Source organism: Lagenorhynchus albirostris, chromosome 12, assembly GCF_949774975.1.
Source record: "Lagenorhynchus albirostris chromosome 12, mLagAlb1.1, whole genome shotgun sequence".
NCBI lineage: Eukaryota > Metazoa > Chordata > Mammalia > Artiodactyla > Delphinidae > Lagenorhynchus > Lagenorhynchus albirostris.
The window spans coordinates 67,320,200-67,341,151 of record NC_083106.1 but is presented as its reverse complement, the minus strand read 5'-3'; the positions used below and the strand labels follow the sequence as shown (position 1 = coordinate 67,341,151).

Sequence of the window (20,952 nt, the reverse complement as noted above, 5' to 3'; positions counted from 1 at the left end):
TCATTATTCACTTGATTCCATTCACTATAATTGTGAAGAGCCGAGGTTTGCCTACATTCCTAACACAATTTCAAGTTTGCAGAGGGGTCTTATGCCCTGAGGAATTGAACATATTCAGTTTATTATATCTATCCATGCAAACTATTCCGTGTTACAGAATACAGAAGGATGCAAGAAACACTTGCGTAGGATTAGAGGGTAGGAAGGGTGAAAAGTTTTAAACTATAGGAACATTTCCCTTTGAATAATATTGCTACTTCTGAAAAGTTATTAAAGATGGATTTATGCAAAACTGCAATGAGGTATCACCTCACACCGGTCAGAACGGCCATCATTAAAATATCTACAAATAACAAATGCTGGAGAGGGTGTGGAGGAAAGGGAACCATCTTACACTGTTGGTGGGAATGTAAATTGGTGCAGCTGCTATGGAAAACAGTATGGAGATTCCTCAAAAACCTAAAACTAGAGTTGCCATATGATCCAGCAATCCCAGAACTGGACATATATCTGGACAAAACTATAATTAAAAAAGATACATATTCCCCTATGTTCATAGCAGCACTATTCACAATAGCCAAGACATGGAAACAACCTAAATGTCCATCGACAGATGAATGGATAAAGAAGATGTGGTACATATATACAGTGGAATACTACTCAGCCGTAAAAAATGAAATAATGCCATTTGCAGCAACGTGGATGGGCCTGGAGATTATTATACTAAGTGAAGTAAGTCAGAAAGAGAAGGACAATTACCATATGGTATCACTTATATGTGGAATCTAAAATATGACACAAATGAACTTATCTACGAAACAGAAACAGACTGAGAGACATAGAGAACAGACCTGTGGTTGCCAAGGAGGAGGGGTAGGGGAGGGAGGGATTGGGAGTTTGGGATTAGCAGATGCAAACTATCATATATAGAATGGATAAACAACAAGGTCCTACTGTATAGCACAGGGAACTATATTCAATATTCTGTGATAAACCATAATGGAAAAGAATATGAAAAAGAATATATATATGTATAACTGAATCACTTTTCTGTACAGCAGAAATTAACACAGCATTGTAAATCAACTATACTTCAAAAAAAAATAATCTTTTTAAAAAATGGGATTTATGAACATTTAGTTACATTTGAAATCCAGCAGAGGAGTTGACAACTCAAGGCACACCCTGCTATGAGCTCTTTTGCAGTTGCAAAGTATTTTTGTGAGGAAATAATTCCCTCCCCATTTGTCTTTTTTATGAACTTGAATCTATCAACTTGTCTTAAAACACCTGTATAGCTAAATCTGCCAAGATGCTTTTCACTGACTACCTGATAGATGAATGAACTCATCCTCTTGCGGGAACATGAGAAGCTGTGTGGCTGTTTCCACGTTCAAAGGTGAGATGAGCCTATCATAAATTTGACATAAGGCTTTTAATGGGCCACACCTGGTTAGGTTCCTACAATTTTTGAACACTCATTCTCTGCCTATGGGAGAAAAGCAAATGGACAAGTTTATACAGCCAGATTTAGAAGCTTCCGCTTTATGTAATGTTAAATCTGTTGGTTATTGTGTTTACATATATTTGGATAAGAAAGACCTGTTTGTTTTTAAGTTTCTAAATCTAATATCTTTGCAAATACTTTAATCACTTACCTAGGGAATTTTCATTAGGCCCAAATAGTTATATAAGCTCATTTTCCTTCATAAATTACATACTCTTTTCTGCTCTTTATGCCTCATTTTTACTCTCCTAGCTACAGAAAAAAACTAGTGGTTTTAGCTCCCATTTTCCAGATAATTGCTGTCTTTGCTGTCCTTTGTGCAAATGGCTTCAGAGTTCCAACCCAAACATATAGCACCATGAAAAATAAGCCAAAAAATTTGTAAGAGTTTAAGGTAGAGTAAAGCTGATTTTCCCCAGAGTTTTCGTTTCTCTTGGCCCACCGCCTATCATCTGAATATTCTAGCCCTGGACACAAAGGAAAGAGCTTGCTCTTTAGACTGGTTTGTTCCATTTACTGTCAGAGATGACAGCAATGAGAATAATGGCATTAAGCCTTGTTGCCAAGTCCCTTGGTTCACGACTGTTCCCAGGCATTGGTATACATTCCCATCTTTGCAACTAAGATGAGAGGTCATACATTGGTTACATGCTTAGTCATCCTTAGAAGCAGCCCTGGAAGTGCTTTTGGTTGTCCTTCAACTTTAAGAAGGCCAGGCTCTCCATCAGGAGAGCCATGGAAGCCGATTTCATTGGTGGCCACTGCATTTTAACCGTAGTGTTGCTTGTTTCTAGCTTCACACTATCAAAAGTGGTCTGTTAGTAGGCAAATAAAGTCTCAAGAAGCTTCCTGTTCTATTGCAGACATCTCCTGAGGCCACCTTGTTAAAGAATTTACTTTCATAATCAGTTTCTCAGAATCAATATTTCTTTTCCTGTTTCCCTCCACTTGGACATAATGTGATTAGAACAAAGAACACTCATGCTTTGGGACATACCAGAATTTCTGCTAAAGAAACACTGTCCAGCTGTCCTTCTCTCACATGTGAACTCAGCCGTCCTCTTTCCATGTAGACATGGCAATGGCTGTGAGAGCGGAGGAGTTCAACCCAGCAGGCTTGGGACTGGGGCTCTAGAGGAAGCAAACATGCTCCCATCTTCTCGGAGGGCCCTCAAGAAGGAAAAACTTGTGCCAAGATCTGTGTTGATTCATATTTGCTGTAGCAGCAACGTGCTCCATCTTGCTCGTCTCTTCCTAGAGGCTGTCCTTGGGAGACAGTGGCGTTTTGTAGTAAGTGTGTCCTATTCTGGGTCATTCAAAGGGATATTTGGATTTATCTACTGTCAGTGAATAATGCAGCAATCCATAAGGTTTTTCCCTTTGTTAGGAAATAGAGGGCATTTTCTAAGGCTTTCTATCTCTAATTCCTCAAGCAGTGGGAAAGGATTAATACTTGAAAATATTTGCATCGGATGACGAAGTAAGACAAATTGTTCAGAGCCACCCATGTTAGAAAGAGAGAGATTTAACAAGACAAGCAATCAGAGGCTGAATTGAACTGCTAAAAGGTCTCTGTCCCTTTTTAGAATAATCAGAGGTTTGAATGAGGCACAAACCAGAAAAATCGCTGTTAGTTTTATAAGTGCAAGTAAATAAAAGCTATCAAAAAATGTATGGCAAGTTCCCCCCACCCCCCAAAAAAGATGCAACATTTCTTTGAGTAGATTTTGTGAACACTGGTAGAGTGAATCTTGACAAAAACTGTGAAGTATGCAATTAAGCTGGAAAAGGATTGATGGCAGGATATTTTAAAGCTTTATTCCCCTCCCCACAGCATAACTCAAAGATGTTTTCTGTTTTTTTCCTTCCTTTTATAAACTCAAACTCCTAATTGAAAAACAGTCTGTGTTATTCGATATGAATGAAATAATTATATTTGCATCAGGTGTAAGGTTGGGTTGCTTTGGACAGTTTTAAAAGATTCTCCCCCTTAGTCCTTATTTATTTGCTCCCCGAAGGATTTCTGTATCTCTTTGGGCAAACCACACAGTAGCAGCAATAATCTTATTTACAAAGAGGGCAATAGGGCAGAGGGTTGGAGGCCCCAAGGGCTGGAGTTCAATATCATCCCTGTCATCCTGAGATCAGAGGGTTTGCCCCAGCCCAGGTGACTAACGACCAGGAACACTTTGTGACTGATGACCACTCTGTTTGGGGAGCTAATTGATGTCCCCCAGTTCCTAGTGAATAATGCTCTTTCTAGCAGTGACAGTAATGTCATCAGGAGGGAAAATATGTGGCTGGCTAATGAGGAAACAGGATACAGAGCCCCCACCCCCCACCCCCAGCCCTGGGTGCTCTACTGGGCCAAGCAGGAAGTCATACTTTTACATATATATGCAATGCTTTGTTAAAAAATCTCTTTGAACCAGCAGAACTAGGGGAAAAGCTACCTAAATTCTGATCTTTTTTGACTAAGATTATGAATCTGCTCAGGTCTCTGTAAATCACAGTGAGGTGCACAAAGAACGATGAAATCTCCTTAGCATCCGTGGCCCTTGGTGGTCTGGCCCTTGGCTCTCATCCTCATTACTCTCCTATGGGTACCACATCCCAGTCACATCAGTCTATGTGTTATTCTCTGGACATATCACGTTCTCTTAAATCTCTCACCTGTCTCTCCCACCCTACCCTTATTTTTCTCCCTATAACATCTTTTATCTCTATTTTTTCCCTTTTCTTTTTTTCCTGGCTAGCTCCCTCTTGGTCTTCAATGTTCTGCTCAGGTATTACTTCTTCTTAAGTCAGTTTCTTGTGCCCTTTCTGGTTTCCCATGGCCTTGTCTATTTTAGCATTTGTTGCATTGCACTGAGATTATCTGTTTAAGTGTTCACCTTCTTTCATTAGATCTTAAGTAATCTGAGGACTTGCCAAGGTAGATACTCAATAAATGTTGCTTGAATTGAACAAAATAAATGCACAGTACAGTTTGCTAAATAGAGCCTGGCTTAAGGCTATCAACTCAGTAATGTAGGGGCTAAGAGCAAATCTCAACTCTACCACTTACTGGCTGTGTGACCTTGGGCAGTTAACTGTCTGCCAAATGGGGATAATGATACTTCACAGGCTGGTTGAGAGGTTTAAATGAGATGTTGCATCTCCAAATCAATGAGATAATGCTAACCATTATTGTTAATGCTAAGTACAACACAGTTTCTCAGTAAATACTTGCTATATTGTATTTTACGATTCTAACAAATTATATTTCATTGACTAGTAGAGTATTATTTCCTAGATGCCTTGTTCTATATACAAGTTAAAAATAAAGCACGTGTTTTTTTTAATTAAGAGAATTAAAATGAAAACTTTGTGGTAGGAAGTGGCCAAAGAGGTGGAAAAATAGTTACTCTAAGCGAGATCAGGAATATATTTGTAGCAGCCAGCTCAGGGGATAAAATAAATCAAACTTCTCAGCCACTGTTTCAGCTACCCAAGGTGAGTGATGATTTATACTAGGCAGGTGATGAAGAACACAGATTTAATTTATTTTGACATCCAGAATGGGTTTGATAAGGTTTCAAATTGCTGCTGTCTGGAGAATGAAGGAGGGAAAACGCAGGTACCTGGCTAGAACCATGCACCTCAGCACATCCCATGTAACACTGCAATGTTGTCAGGGGGAAAGATCCCGAGCTGGGAGCCCAAGGACCCGGGTTTGAGCTCCAGAGATTCAACTCACTACTAACTATCCATGTAAACTTGGGCAAGATCCACACCTACATATGTGGAAATGTGCTGTAAAACACAAGAACTTTGGGTGTTATCTGTAGCAGGCATTCTGGTAAGAAAAGGTAAGTTTCCATCTTTGCATTTCCTAGTGCAGGGGAAGTTTTTGATACATACTTGTGGAATATATGGCTTTAAATAAATAATGGATGAATGAGTGGAGGCACCGTGGTTTAATAAAATTAATATGGGCTTTGGAATCAAGAAGGCCTGGGCTCTAAGCTTAGCTATGTGGTCTTTACCTGACTGAGCTTTTGTCTCACCTATAATATGAAGGTAATGACACCTACATGATAGCGCTGCTGAGGATATATATATATATATATATATATATATATATATATGTATGTATACACATACACATCTGTACACACACACAGATATATATGTGTGTGTGTGTGTGTGTGTGTGTGTGTGTGTATATATATATATATATATATATATATAGTGCCCATATAAAGTGCTGGTACGATGACTGTCACTCATAAGCACAACAGAATATAGCTTCTTTATTCCTGATTATTAACTAAAGCAGCAGTTCCTGACCTTTTTGGCACCAGGGACCAGTTTCGTGCAAGACAATTTTTCCATGGACAGTGGCAGGGGGTGATGCTTTAGGCGGTAATGCAATGATGGGGGCGATGGAGAGCAGCAGATGAACCTTTGGCTCGCTAGCCCGCCCTCCACTCACCTCCTGCTGTGCGGCCCGGTTGCTAACAGGCCACGGACCAATAGCGGTCTGCTGCCTGGGGGTTGGGGACCCCTGATCTAAAGGACTGGTATAGACATTGGCTGAATACGATAAAATGAATTATTTGAACACAGGTTAATTCCAATACTTACATTGGTGTAGCCCTTCATAGTTTTCAAAGCTCTTCAAAACACTTTACATCATCTGATGCTACTGACATTTTCAGAACTGGCATTTTTACTGATGGGAAAAGCAAGTCAGAGTTGTAGCTTGTCCAAGGCCAAATAGCTAGAAAGTGACTGATCCAGAACTACATCCTGGGTCTAATAATTTCTTCTCCAGTGTTCTCACCAGCACAATATCTTTGTGGGTATCTTTGACATCTGTCATGATTCTGATGTTAGCCAAAAAGATTGTGTGCTAGGTAGTAAACATTTAAACATTTTCAAATGGATCAGGCTTACCCAAAGATGGGAACAATTCTGTTATTGTTATTATTAAAATAAACAACTGAAGTGCTGCATTCATCATCTAATTTCTTAGAGTTAAAAGAAAAATTATTCCATTGTTCTACAAATATTTGCGCATCCATGTTCAAAGCAATGAATAAGGTGCTGCAGTTAGTACTGGGGAGTCCCAGGATTCCATTTGGTTCTTAATCCAAGATTGCAACTGTATACTTTAATTACTCATCCCATTTGTCATTCCTTCCTGTCACTCTCTTTCCCTTTGGGTATGTCACAGGGAACTATATATCTTATAATCCTCTATATTCATTACTCAGCCTTACCCAGAAACTTGTGAAGTAGTTCACAAGTAACCCAACCTGTATTTTTGAGATGTTCAGAGACCCACCCATGCTGCACATTTCATCACCTCCTAAACTAATCAGATATGTACACTCCAAATTTCCCTTACCAGCATTCCAGGGACAAGGAGTTGACGAACAAAGATGTGTATTGCTCACCTTCTATATTCCAAGACTGTACCAAGAACTTCACATGTTATCACCTTCAAACCAGGAGAAACACTTACCATAGAATATTCTAAAGAGGATGGTGAAATTTTTCCAGTTGGAACCATCTGGGGGCATACTGTGGTGCTTCTTGCATACCTCAATTGGTTTTCTGTTTCTACATCATTCTTAATGTATATTTCAATATAGATGGCAACATGTATTACTGATTGGTATCAGTTTTGAGTTTCAAGATGTTTGTGAAGATATTGAAATAAGTATCTTATTCCCTTCAAACCCCAGTATAAAATTTAAGAATTAAGAACACGTCATTTGCTCTTTGTTAGAAGCATTTATCTCATGCAGTTAACTACAATGTTTAATAAAAGAAGAATGAAGAGTTTTAATTATAACTATTAAAAAAATAAAGATAATCTATTTTCAAATATTTGTCAATTCATCATTTGAAAAATTGAAAGTCTTCTTTCAAAATTGACTACGAACATACTTTATTTCAGACAGTAATACTGTGTAAACTTAATTGTAATGCTTTTTTATTGATACTTCATTATAACAATTTCAAAATATTTTCTCTTATTGTTCAGATAAAAATTTGTTTTTATAAGTTAAGGTGAAAAGTAATTATCTTTTTCACATGGTTCCAAATGTATGTTATAAATTCTTTAAATTTATATATTTTACTGTCTGCTATGTTCCAACTTAATTTATACATTGAGAATAGTACATTTGCTTTAATTTACTTCAAAATCATTAAATGCTTTAATTAAATAATGACATAAAAGGTATGGCAGGCTTTTGTCCTTTATTATGTAAATGATGGTTTTTTGCATGTTTTTCCTATGTTAAAAATTAATATATTAATCCAGTCTATACCCATTTCTCAAATAAAGTCTTCATTGCTTTTGGGGAACAAATCAATCTTTTAGAATTTAAACCCCAAGTGTTTTAACATCAGACTGTGAAATAAGGCAGAATTCAAAAACACTGTATGTTCTTTGTGATAATCTAGAATTTTTATTTGATTCCAGGTAACTTCGGACAATAGACATGATGGGATGTTTTCTCTTTGAATAAATAACAATTTAACTACATCATTGAACTAAAATATAGCGTGGGCTTAATACATTGTAAATATTACATTAGTACTACTTCACTATAGTAATCTAATGACTGAAGCTACATTGAATAACAATCTTACTAGTACTTGTGTACAAAGTTTTATTACTAACAAAGATATTGCAGCGGTTGCAAGGATGTCACCAGCTCAACAAACATCTAACAATACAATATTCTTCTAAGAGGAAAAGTAATCATGTTTGATTTACAGACAATAAAGAGCTTTGTTTTCCACTTGAAACATTGGAAATAAGAATCCAGATCATCTGGTATCTTAATTCATATTATTACAAGGAAAGGTTTCCTTTCTTGAGCACTCTGGATCCTCAGCAGGCCTGGTACACTAAGTTTACGTGAAGATAGCTTTTAGGATGCCACGGCAATGTAAGGAAACTCTCCTATCTGAAAATTACTGATTTGTAGGCCACTGCTTAAACATCTGACTTTTTAAAAACCTATTTACATACATTCAGCCCAAACCAGTAGATAAAATGTTTTGTCTATATTACAATAGGCATTGTTAACATTTCGTCAGAAGGCCAGTGCAAGACAATTTTTAATAGCCGTTGCCCAGCATTTAGGAGATTTTAAAATATCATACAAATATACAGTTAGAACACGAGACATCTAATTTTGCTCATGATATTGGTGGTCTCTTTTACAGACATGGGATGGCAGAAATCGATCAAGAGGACAGTAACTAGAATGCCACTCATCAAGGGCCAAAATTCTCATCTGGAGGTTGGGCTTGTCTCCTGCAGTGTGGGTTTAGACGGCCAAAATTCCATGACACTTAATGCCACATAGACCTGACTCAAAGTGACGAGAGGCTTGGGAATCATTTCAAGTGTAGGCATATGTCTGTAGCTTCTTCCAGATCTGTGTTTCTTTTACATTTATTTCATACGGAGTGGAAAATTAGGGGTTCTTGGAGACAGCCCTTCTTTTCTAAAGAAAACTGTTAGTCTGGGATTGAAAGGCTCATCATTACTCTGAAGAAATTGAGCAGGTTGGCATTTGGCCCTATCTAAAGACATATAGGATGGTGAAATGCAAGATCAGGACACATATGTCAGCCTCAGAGGAGAGCAGATAACTCTGCAGGTAGACCTTGTAAAGCTTACTGCAATCTAAATTATATGTCAATCAGTGGGTCTCATTAAGGGACTAATTAATGAATGACACTATTGAATAATAATGCTAATGAGTATATTCATTGGGGAGAACATTTGAGTCACTTGGGTTAGGAAATGATATTAAAAGTATCAGAGTGAATCAAACTCATTTAAATGTTTTAAAATGAAGGTGGTGTAACACATACATGATGATATTTCACAGATATTTCTTAGAATATCAATAAGCACCAAGTTTAGTGCTGTCAGCCCCGTTGTCCCTTAATTTATTATATATGACTGAGATCTTATAAGCACAACACACTATAAAATCTACATTGCATACACACAAATACAGTTTCAAAAATGAATCCTGGAATTTTTCTACCAATAACAAGAATTTCCTCTTCACCAGGTCTTCATAGCTGTGAGAAGAGCGTTGGTATTGCCTAGTGAGCTCTGAGATGTGTGGATTAATCTTCAGGGTAATTTAGAACAAAAGAGTGGCAATTCTTCAATGGAAACTAGACCCTGGTGAGTTTTTTCATAAATAATCTTTTCTTCTTCTAAAGAGATCTTATTAATCCTCTAGCACACTGAGCATATCATCTGCATATCACAGAGAGGTAAAGTGAGGGAACCAGCAGGCAGGTTCGAGCCGTACAGACAATTAAAGGCATCTCAGCTTGGCCCACAAGCCACATTCAGCCTTACACTGCAAGAAAGGACATTGTTCCATCAGGCTGCTTGGGTACCACATAGCTAGCAATCACCAGATAAATGCTAGCTCTCTGCTTTACATCAGGCTATGCAGGCCTCCTGGTCCTGCAAAAGCCATGCTTTATCTGTTTAGGGAGAAGATAGTTTGTAAGTAAAATTTGTCAGAGTCAGGTGGCTTCTTAAGCATTATCAGTGCTTACTGGGAAAGGGCCTAATTCAGAGCACCCGTGGCACCATTAAGGAGTATGAAACGGGGCGTAAGAAGAAAGCAAGCCATGCTCATATTTATGCTTTAGCACCTCTTGTTAATCAGGAACAGAGGAGAGGCCTGTTCTTTAAAGAGCCCAAACCTACACAGACAAAGCTGGGCGCTGGGCTGTCACCAAGGGCATCTGCACGAAGCGCAGAAGCAGCCGTATGACATCCAGGCCTCAATCACGAGTGTGTCAGGTCCTCACTGCCCTCTTCTGTCTCACCCACCGTCTGATAGGTCTTCTTACCACATAAGCCGGATCTGGTAGTCCCACTGCAGTGAGCAAAGTATAGTGCTACTTAAACTGGGATCATGCTGCCTACACACACAACTAAAATATGTTACCACTGGAGGGTTTTATTTTAGAGCTACTTCCCTTATAATGACTTACATCTCCGTGGACTTGATCAATATTAGGTGCTCAGAAACCAAAACACTCCCATTTCCCGACATGAACACTGTAAACACAGACCTTGACCTGAAGGCTCATTATAGATGACTCCTTGCTAAACGCTGGTCTTGTGAAATACCTAAAGGTCAGTTTAGTACTACTTGACCCAATTTCAAAGGGAGAGGGTTCTGAAGGCTTATGGTCAGTATTTTTATCAACTAGATTTCCGGAAGAACTCAATTTTAGAAACTGAATTCATGTGCAAGAGTGCAGCAAGGGGAACAGCTTACACGTGGTCACAGTTTTCTCACTTTAGGACATTACTAGAACAGTTACAGGATAGAAACACACACACACACACACACACACACACACATACACACACACACATTTATATTCACACTCACACACAGTATAATTTTACTGATCCAGACACTACTTCTTTTCAATTAAGAAAAAATGAAGACTGTTGTTTGGCCACCCAGGCATGAAATCTACTTAAACCTGGAATATAAGGATGCAATACTCTTCAAGAAAACAGCAATTGCACAGTGATAACAACATACATTAAGATTGACACATGCTGTCTTAAGAGGTCCAGTAAGAGCTAAAGTCTAAAGAAAGTCGGAGGTGTCAGCCAAAGTCAACATGCAGTCTCTCTTCTGTTCTGATTGTAATCCATCACCCAACAGAACAGCTATAGTCCAGAAGATAACACAAGTCCTCGTATGAAAATGCTGGACTAAGAAACTTTTAAGTGTCAACGAATTCTGCTCAAGACTTTGGACAGTCTTCAAATTCTTCTTGTTGGATTAACAGAAAAATAAACCTTTATGGTTATTTCAATGTCAAATTTAAATAGAGATATTTGAAAAAAATATTAAGGTTTCTAAAGTTACATCATGGGCAGTAATGTTTTAAAAAGTGGTCTCATTGGCATATATCCACTGCTTATGTGCCATTGTTCTTGTAGAAGCCCACCTTGCAGTTTTGCTGGACTAGACAAATATAAATAACACATGGTAAACACTGATACACATCTCACAGGACACACTACATTTTACAAAATAGCTTTACTTTAGTACTATAACTGTTGTAAAAATGGACATCTCTGATTACTTCCGGACAGGTACATTTCACATTATAATGAAAGTTGTGATTACAAAGGCATTACTCATTTGATGGCCTTTTTCTATGGGTATTTGGGCTTCCAATTGTGTAGCCAAAGGTTCTCTCCTATTTCATTGAGACTTTGAAGGACCTTCCCGTCCCTTAAACAACAGCCTTTCTTCACCGTAAACCCCCGGAGAACTGGGTTTGAGGACCTACACTATGGAAACGTTAGAGAACTGAAAACTGATCACGGTGACAATCACCTTTTCACTGAGCGCGGTCAACTTAAAAAAATATAACCGATGAGACGACAGACTCTTCTGGGTTTTTGAGCTTTTAAAAAAAAGAGAGAGAGAGAGAGAGAATTTCTTTTCCTGTGTTGCCAGGGACGCGTCTGGCTCACAGAGCCTCGGCAGACGTGTCCGTGGACACAGACATGGTCACCTTGGCGATCTTGACCGTGCTCTTGATGCAGCTCTCCGCGGCCCTGTGGACGCTGGCTGCATTGTTGGCGTGTTTGTGCAGGCAGTCCGAGTCCCCCATGCTGTTATCGAGAGGCTGCGCGGTGCCTTCGCACGAGGGGAACATGCTCCGGAACGCATGTCTCAGGTCCTTGCTCCGCAGAGCGTAGATGATGGGGTTCACGGTGGAATTCAGCAGACAGAGCATGCTGCAGAAGGCAAACACTGTCTTAATGAGCTTGTTCATCTTCCCAAAGACGTCGTACACCATGATTGCGAGCAGGGGCCCCCAGCAGATGATCAAAACCACCAGAATCAGGACCAGGGTCTTGGCCAGCCTGATGTCCATGCGGGCTTGGTCCGGCCGGGTCACCTGCACCTTGCCGTCCTCGGACGTGTGGATGATGATGCTCTTCTGGGTACCGCGCTGGATCATGCGGACGGCGTGGCTGTGCGCCTTCCAGAGAATGTACATGTAGGCGTACACGATGAAGAGCAGCAGCACGCTGGTGACCCCAATCCAGAACATCAGGTAGGTCTCGTCGATGAGAGGGAAAATGTCTGAGCACACGGATTGCAGTTTCTTGCAGTTCCAGCCCAGGAGAGGCAGCACGGCGATCACAATCGCGATGGTCCACATCAGGCAAAACGCCACCACGGCCTTGGGCCGGGTGACGATCCTCTTATAGGCCAGGGGTCTGTGAATAGATATGTACCTGTCAATGGCCGTGAGGAACAGGCTGCCAACGGAGGCCGTGAATGAGGCTGTGACCCCACCCAGTTTGAACAGAAACACGTTGGGGCTGTCTTTGCGGTGGAACACGTGGAAGTCGACGAAGCTGTAGACGAAGATGACGCTCCCCAGGAGGTCTGCCACGGCCAGGCTGCCGATGAAGTGGTAAGAAGGCCGGCAGCGGAGGCTGCGGGAGTGGAGGATGACGCAGAGCACCAGCAGGTTCTCCAGGACCGTGAAGGTGCCCAGCGTGAGGGACAGCACGGCGATGGCTAGCTGCTGGCTGGGGTTCAGAATCATGAAGCACTCCATGTCCATAAAGTTCTCCCCGCACTGAATGTTCTCGTCGTTCTCTTTGTAGGAGGACAGAGACTTGTTGTAAAACTCGGTGAGGTTCACCTGGTCTGCTGGGACTAACTGGGGGTGCTCTCCCGCAGTCATCTTTTCTTGGAAGGGACTTCCCCTGAAGGAAGTTAAAGGAAATTTCTGTGGGAAGTAACCTAATTTGGATGCCATGTCGCCTTTCATGTCTTCGTACTGAATGTCATTGGCACCCACGTAGAGGAGGTCTGTGGTGATCGTTCGGAAGGTGGTATCTGCAAGGCCATCGAGGATGGACTTCATCCCCTCTGTCTTCGATTAGGCCACACTCACAGTGACGGAGAAAGAGCCCCGCAGCAGGAAACCCTGATGGGAGGGAAAACAGATAAGCTGAATGGGGAGAGAACAGGGAGAATGAAAACACACGAACAACTCGCCCCCCGCCCCCCAAAAAAACGATGGTAAACATCCCAAATATGTCCCCTTGTGTTATTTCATTCCTGTCTCTGAACATAGGTAAAATCCTTGTCCGATTCTGTCAACAAAATGTGTCGATCCTTCAGTTAAAGAAAAGTTTCCCAGGGAATTCCCTGGTGGTCCAGTGGTTAGGACTCCACACTTTCACTACCGAGGGCGTGGGTTCAGATCCCTGGTCACGGAACTAAGATTCTGCAAGCCACACAGAGCAGCGAAAAAATAAATAAATAAAATAAAGCCACGCATTTGATCAATGTACAGAAAAATATACCATAATAAAAATAAAAACACAATTAAGATTTAAAAAGGAAGGAAAAAAACAAGAAAAGCTGTCAAAAGTTGGTGAGGTAGGGCACACACCCAACACATTCATTTCTTTCATTATTTAAGCTCTCTGGACTTGAGTCGCTGTGTGAGGCCCGCGTGGACCTCCAGGGTCTGGTGGTCAAGTGAAAGCAATGTGTCTTGGGTGTGGCTGTGTTAGGGAGTGTCTGCCACCTGGCTTCTACTATCACACACACACACACACACACACACACACACACAAACACACACAGAGTCCTGATGCTGGTGGGGAAAGCAACCACATGTCACACAATCTCTGCTCTTAAAGACTTTACTGCCTTGTCACATGCCTTGTCACACAGGTAAGACTGAGCATATAAGACAACCAAAGAACAACAGAGCGTGGAGTCAAGGACTGAGTCGTGTGGCCTGTGTGTTCAGTGTAAAGGCGGAGGAGGACATTGCTGGGAACTGTAGGAAGCAAGTGGCCTTAATGGGAAGATCCAGGTTCTAGCCCTGACTCCATCAGGCAAGTTTCCTCACCCAGAGAAGATGTTTGAACTGAGCCATGGCTGAGGTGAACTTCTAGAATGTCTACACCAGCCAAGAAAAATGTTACGAAGGGTAAATTTGCACTGATGCTCCCGGGAAGAACAAGATCTTTAACACTGGAAAGTAGTCACAATGGACCGTGCTTCCAGACAGCGACTTCCATCAGCAGCGAGGTAACACCAGCACACACTGGAGGACGCGAGAAAGACCCGATCATCCAGGCCTTTCCAGGTGGGTGGCACTGGAAGTAAGGATGGCTGAGAGGAGAGGCCAGATTTTCAGGGCTCTTCAATTCTCAGCAAGGCAATTTGCCTCTGTTTCAAAATAAATGGCCAGAGAATTGGTGTTCCTATTTATAAATATTTGTTTAAAATGTGGCTATTGGGCTCTTTAGCTTATATATTAGAAATACTGAGGGCAGTCCAAGATGGCTGTGTAGAAAGATCCAGAACCCCCTCCTCCCAGAGGCCCACCTAATCTACAGCTACAAATGGAACAATTCCCTCTGAAAAAGACTTGAAAACCAGCTGAATGACACTTCACAACAAACGATAAAAGGGCCACTTCAAGGTGTGTGGGAGAGGCAAATCATGATGTCGTATACCTGAAACTAAGACAATGTTCAATGTCAATGATCTCAGTATAAATAAATAAAGAAGAAATATTAGAAGTATGGAGTGATATCTACAATCATTTTAAAAATCATCAAAGCCAATATTTTACTCACTAATTGTCTTTTTGTTGTTCCTAAAAATATCACACTGTATTGAGGGGGGAAAAGATAGGCATTAGCTTGGATCCCATTAAAATGTTCTGAATCCTCCTGCTAAAATACAGAGATCCCACCTATCTGAATTAATAATTCATTTATTCATCCATTCAACAAATTGTGGCACACCCAGTATATGCCAGGCACTGTACTAGGCACTAAGAACAGAACAGTATCTGGAAAGAGCCCCTGACCACATGGAGTTCAGTGTAGCAGAGGAGACAGGCTGACCCTGTAAGTGTGAGAAAGCATTGTAACAGCTACAGTCAGGGACATATAGGATGCTGTGGGAGCAGCCGTCTGGGGGTTGAAGGCGGCTTCCCCAAGGAAAGGATGTTTGTGCCAAGAGTATGTAGAATTAATGTGGGTGGAGGCAGGACACGGAGACACAGAAAAAAAATTTTAATGAATACCTGAAGTGTCATGATGCGGTTTTTGTTCTGTTTGTCTGGTAATTGGGAATAGGCACAACATGCTAAATGTGGCCCAAGTTCCCACATTCTGCCACCTCTAAGTCCAGGCCACCATAACTGCTCACCAGAACCCAAGTGCCAACCACGTGGCCAGTTTTTTGTTTTTTTGCGTTTTTTTTTGCGGTACGCGGGCCTCTCACTGTTGTGGCCTCTCCCGTTGCGGAGCACAGGCTCCAGACGCGCAGGCTCAGCGGCCATGGCTCACGGGCCCAGCGGCTCCGCGGCGTGTGGGATCCTCCCGGACCGGGGCACGAACCCGCGTCCCCTGCATCGGCAGGCGGACTCTCAACCACTGCGCCACCAGGGAAGCCCTGGACTGATCCCCTTTTGATCACTTGCCAAATAAATAGCTGCTGCCGTGATCTTCATAAAACAGGCGGCTGATTACGTCACTCCCCTATTTCAACCTCTGTGCCCTAAAGACCAAGTTCAAGTTCATTCACGAGGCTTCCCTTTCAGGCCCATGCTCTCCAGACCATCCCACGCAGCTCTTCTCTCTGCCATCCGTGTCAGCCCAGCTGAGGGCCTTTCAGATCTGACCCTCACTCCCTTGTGCCCAGAGCTCTCCACATTCTGTTCTCCCTGAGCAGGAAAGCTCTCTACCTCCATCCCCACACCCACAGGATGAAGTCCAGTAAAAGGCTTCCTTCCCAGGGTTGTCTAGCCCCTGCCTGTCTCTCCATCCCTCCTCTCGCCATTCCTGGACTCGCCACTATACCGGATAATTTGGTTCCATGAACACACCGAATCCATTGCTTTTCAACTTGGTGCTCTTGCTTCCACTGCTTTGCACACTCCTCTGAGCAAACACCCTTTCCCTTCCTCCACCTGGTCAACTCCTTCCCCCAGTTTGATGTAGCTCCTCTGCTCCCATCATACCCTCTTTGGGGCTCCTAGAATAGCCAGATAGAGTTCTACCATGGTGTCCATGGTGTTTACCAAATATTCTAATATTTCTCCGTGTTTGCATCTGTTTTGCCCCTCCCTCCCACCCACTAGGCAGTAAGCTCACTGAGGGAAGGAATTCTATTTATCTTAGTGTTTATTCATAGCATTTAATGTAATGCCTAGTGTATAGCAGGGGGCCCTACATAAGCTGATTGATTGACTATATGTATTTCAAAAGAGAAAAAAAAATCCCTTTCCTATTCAAGGTGGGGGAGGGAGTCACCCAATCATAATGGGAATAAATAAGCATGGAGCTTGAATCAGGGTATCTATCCTAAATAGCTGCCCGATCCATTCGTGCTAGAAAAATGCTCTATTTAGATGAGGTAACTGACATTGTAAATGAAAGCTGCCTGTGTAGTGATTACCTAGCCTAAGTACTCACGGAATGAGCCACATGACCCAGCCGACTTTGGCTAGATAGAGGTGAAGGAGAATACGGGCAATATGTTACTGGATGGTGAACAAAGCAAGCGTGACAGGTAAGTCAGGAGGGCACCCTTGGCTCCTGCATGGTCCTCTAGCCCTTTCGCACGGTCAGCATCGCCTGCAATGACAGTTCGGAGGCACCGCCGAACCGAGGGCCCCGAATCGTCCACGGCTAACTTCTGGCATCACTCAGGAACTAACTGCTTCTTCTCTGAGCCGGTTCTGCACACCCTCCCACACTGGCAAAGGGCAAGGCACACAAGGGCTGGGAACTGCTCAGCCAGAGGCAGGAACACTAGTGCACAGACCACACAGGGACACCCAGTGTCCACCGAGAGTCTGATAAAGCCCAGCCAGGTGTCCCGGGGAGGTTGTCTAGTTGTGGAGGATATAAAAATAAAGGATGCAGAAATAGAAGACTGAAGTTCAACAGCCACAACGGTTGCCCTGCGCTTCCTGGTTCCTCTATTACAATCTCTCCTGAGTCCCCAGCTCAGCCTGGCTCCACCTGTTCACTCTCAAGTGTCCTCAAGTTCCCTGTTCAGCCATCTGTCTGTCATATCCTCTCTCACATCCTCGGCTCTTCCAGAAAATGTCGTACATGTGCCCACCACTGGGCCGTGTCTCTTGAGTCAAGTTTGCTCTTTGTGCAAACTTACATTCGCTCAACAGCTCCACTTACATAGGAAAGTGTTCATGGAATAGGTAGGACACAGAAGATAGCCACAATCTGTGAGAGCCGTTAATGGTCCTGGCACATCCTCAAATCTTACTTTTGCTTCTCAACTGCCACCCATACCGAAACACACAGCTTCCTGGCCTGGGAGATGGCTCCCTGCTCCTTGAATCACGCGTGCACACCTTCCTCCTTTCCTCCTACCCCTCCCTCTGTCTGAAATACTCATTTCCAAGTTGTCTTTCTGAGATAAATTATCTTTACCTCCTTGACCTGCCCTTTGCACCAGGGAGAACTAGTCCCCCAGTTTTCCCCTCTATTATAGACCTCATCATAGCATTTATGCATAAGTTTACATATTTATTTCCATAACTAGAATGTGCTTTCCAAGCACAGGACTGGCGTCTTTTTTTTCTTATGTGACTCACTGACCTGATAACATGATAGCAGGTGTAGGGGGGATGGGGGAGGCTGGACTCACTTAGAAATCTTCCCATGAACCTAATACAGTGGCAGTTGAATTTTATTAACTGATCCATGAAAGCCGTGATTTAATAATATATATTTGCCTTTTCTTAAAATTAGAAGAGAGAAAGGTAATTAGTTCAATGGACATTTGGCCTGAAGATCAAAGTTTGAGCCCAACATTTCCAGGCAGCTACTGGGGCCCAGTCCATGATCTCCATCCCATAAATCATCTTCTCTCAAGTAACTAATTCTCCCTTCACACGGCCTAATTAAAACCTAATTTATCTGACATTTTGATTATCTATATTCCATTCATACAATTCAAAACGTACAAAAGGATATACAGCAAAGAGTCAACCTAACCTCTCCCATTCTGATGTTCCAGCCAACCAGTTTTCCTCCTTAGAGGCAAGAAGTTTCTTGGTACTCCTTGCAGCGATATTCCATGCATATTCAAGCAAATATATACACATTTATCCCTTCTTTCTTTTCTTTTTAACAAATACTAATATAGGTACTGTTTGGCACCTTGCTTTTCCACCTAAAAGTATATGTGAAGACAGTTCCACATCAGTACACAAAACCTCCCTCCTCATTTAGCAGCTGCCTTGAGTATCTGTTAGATACTCATAGATGCCGCCTATGGACACAGGTTTAGCTTATTTATCATCTCTTACTGTTACAAATAATGCAGCCATGTCATGTTTCACATTTCTTGCAGTATTGTGAATAATCTCTCTAGTCACTCAAGCTCACACCCCACACTTACCCTGGATTCCCTCTCCTCAGCCTCTATAATCAGGTAGACCACTAAGTCTTGCTGATTTTCCCCTTTTAAGCACATGGAGAGCTTGTTATGTGCAGCTGGTCCTCTGAGCCTCTGATGTATACCAAATTATTTTCACAGTAGCCCTGCGAGGTAGATGCCATTATTATCTCCATTTTACTGATGAAAGGCACAGAGGGGGTAAGTAATTTGCCATTCACACAGCTAGTAAGGGCAGAGCCAGAATGAACTCAGATATTCTGATTCTAGAGCAGTGTTGTCTGATAAAAATGGAATGCAGAAGGCTGCTGGACATCCAATATAAGATGCACATTTTTTTTGGTGGTGGTGGTGGGAATGTAAGTTGGTGCAGCCACTATGGAAAACAGTATGGAGGTGCCTCAAGAAAACTAAAAATAGCGTTACCGTATGATCCCGCAATCCCACTCCTGAGCATATATCCAGAGAAAACTGTAGTCCAAAAAGATACATGCGGGGCTTCCCTGGTGGCACAGTGGTTAAGAGTCTGCCTGCCAATGCAGATGACACAGGTTCGAGCCCTGGTCCAGGAAGATCCCACATGCTGCGGAGCAACTAAGCCCACGCGCCACAACTAGTGAGCCTGCGCTCTAGAGCCCGTGAGCCACAACTACTGAAGCCCATGTGCCACAACTACTGAAGCCTCCGTGCCTACAGGCCGTGCTCCCCAACAAGAGAAGCCACCACAGTGAGAAGCCCTTGCACTGCAACAAAGAGTAGCCCCCGCTCGCCACAACTAGAGAAAGCCCACACACAGCAACGACAACGCAACGTAGCCAATAAATAAATAAATGAACAAATAAAATAAATCTATTAAAAAAAGAAAAAAGATACATGCACCCAGTGTTCATAGCAGCACTATTTGCAATATCCAAGACATGGAAGCCACCTAAGTGTCCGTCAACAGATGAATGGGTAAAGAAGATGTGGCACATATATACAATGGAATAGTACTCAGCCATAAAAAAGAATGAAATAATGCCATTTACAGCAATACGGATGGACTTAGAGATTATCATACTAAGTGAAGTATGTCAGAAAAAGACAAATACCATACGATATCACTTATACGTGAAATCTAAAATATGACACAAATGAATGTATTTACGAAACAGAAACAGACTTACATAGAAAACAAACTTGCAGTTACCAAAGAGGAAAGGGAGTAGGGGAGGGATAAATTAGGAGTTTGGGATTAGCAAATACAAACTACTGCATATAAAATAGATAAACAACATGGTCCTACTGTATAGCATAGGGAACTATATTCAATATCCTGTAATAAACCATAATGGAACAGAATATGAAATATATATATATATATCAGTTATATATATATAACTGATACACTTTGCTGTACACCAGAAACTAACACAACATTGTAAGTCAATTATTCTTCAACAAAAAATTAAATTTAAAAAAATGCACATTTTTTTCACATTTTAACATCCCTGAAATTAGAGTGTACCTTATAGAGGGTATCATAGTTTCGTTGTCACAGAGCCTCTCCAGCTGGGCCCCCCCCACGATGGGGTCAAGGAGATGCCCTCCCAGAGTCACCCTCCTCCAATTCCAGGAACTCCGTGGGCTTGCTCCTGGGGTCTGTCCTCCTGGAGGCCGCCGGAGGCAGCTGTTTGTGGGGGAAGCGGTGTGAGGATGGGCAGGCTGGGCCGATCACATGCGTGTGCCTGTATGCGTGTGTCCTCGTGGTGCAGTGTGGCTGGGAGCAGAAGGGGGCGGGCAAAGCTGGCTCCCCCGCACCATCATGTTTTGCTGTCTAACTCCAAGGAGGCCAAAAATTCTAAATTTGAACCTGGCCTTGCAGGCCCTCGTGAAGGCATATTTGTTAAGGTAAGAGGCTGGAACATACTTTATTTAGTAGTTTATGAG

The 20,952-nt window shown here is 42.2% G+C and overlaps 1 protein-coding gene across 1 annotated transcript; it reads right to left on the bottom strand.

The window, feature by feature from the left end:
• Positions 1-12,064: 12,064 nt before the first annotated feature.
• On the bottom strand, positions 12,065-13,483 carry CNR1 (cannabinoid receptor 1). The gene is made up of 2 exons (XM_060168028.1): positions 13,398-13,483; positions 12,065-13,322 (listed from the first exon to the last, which is right to left on the bottom strand). Exons 1-2 carry the CDS (start codon positions 13,481-13,483, stop codon positions 12,065-12,067), a joined length of 1,344 nt encoding a protein of 447 aa, XP_060024011.1.
• Positions 13,484-20,952: the final 7,469 nt, after the last annotated feature.

Coding starts and splice junctions, on each gene's coding strand:
- CNR1 (XM_060168028.1), bottom strand. CDS start 13,483: ATGAAGTCCATCCTCGATGGCCTTGCAGATACCACCTTCCGAACGATC. Junction 13,323..13,397: donor GTGGGTGCCAATGACATTCA/GTACGAAGACAT, acceptor AACTTCCTTCAG/GGGAAGTCCCTTCCAAGAAA.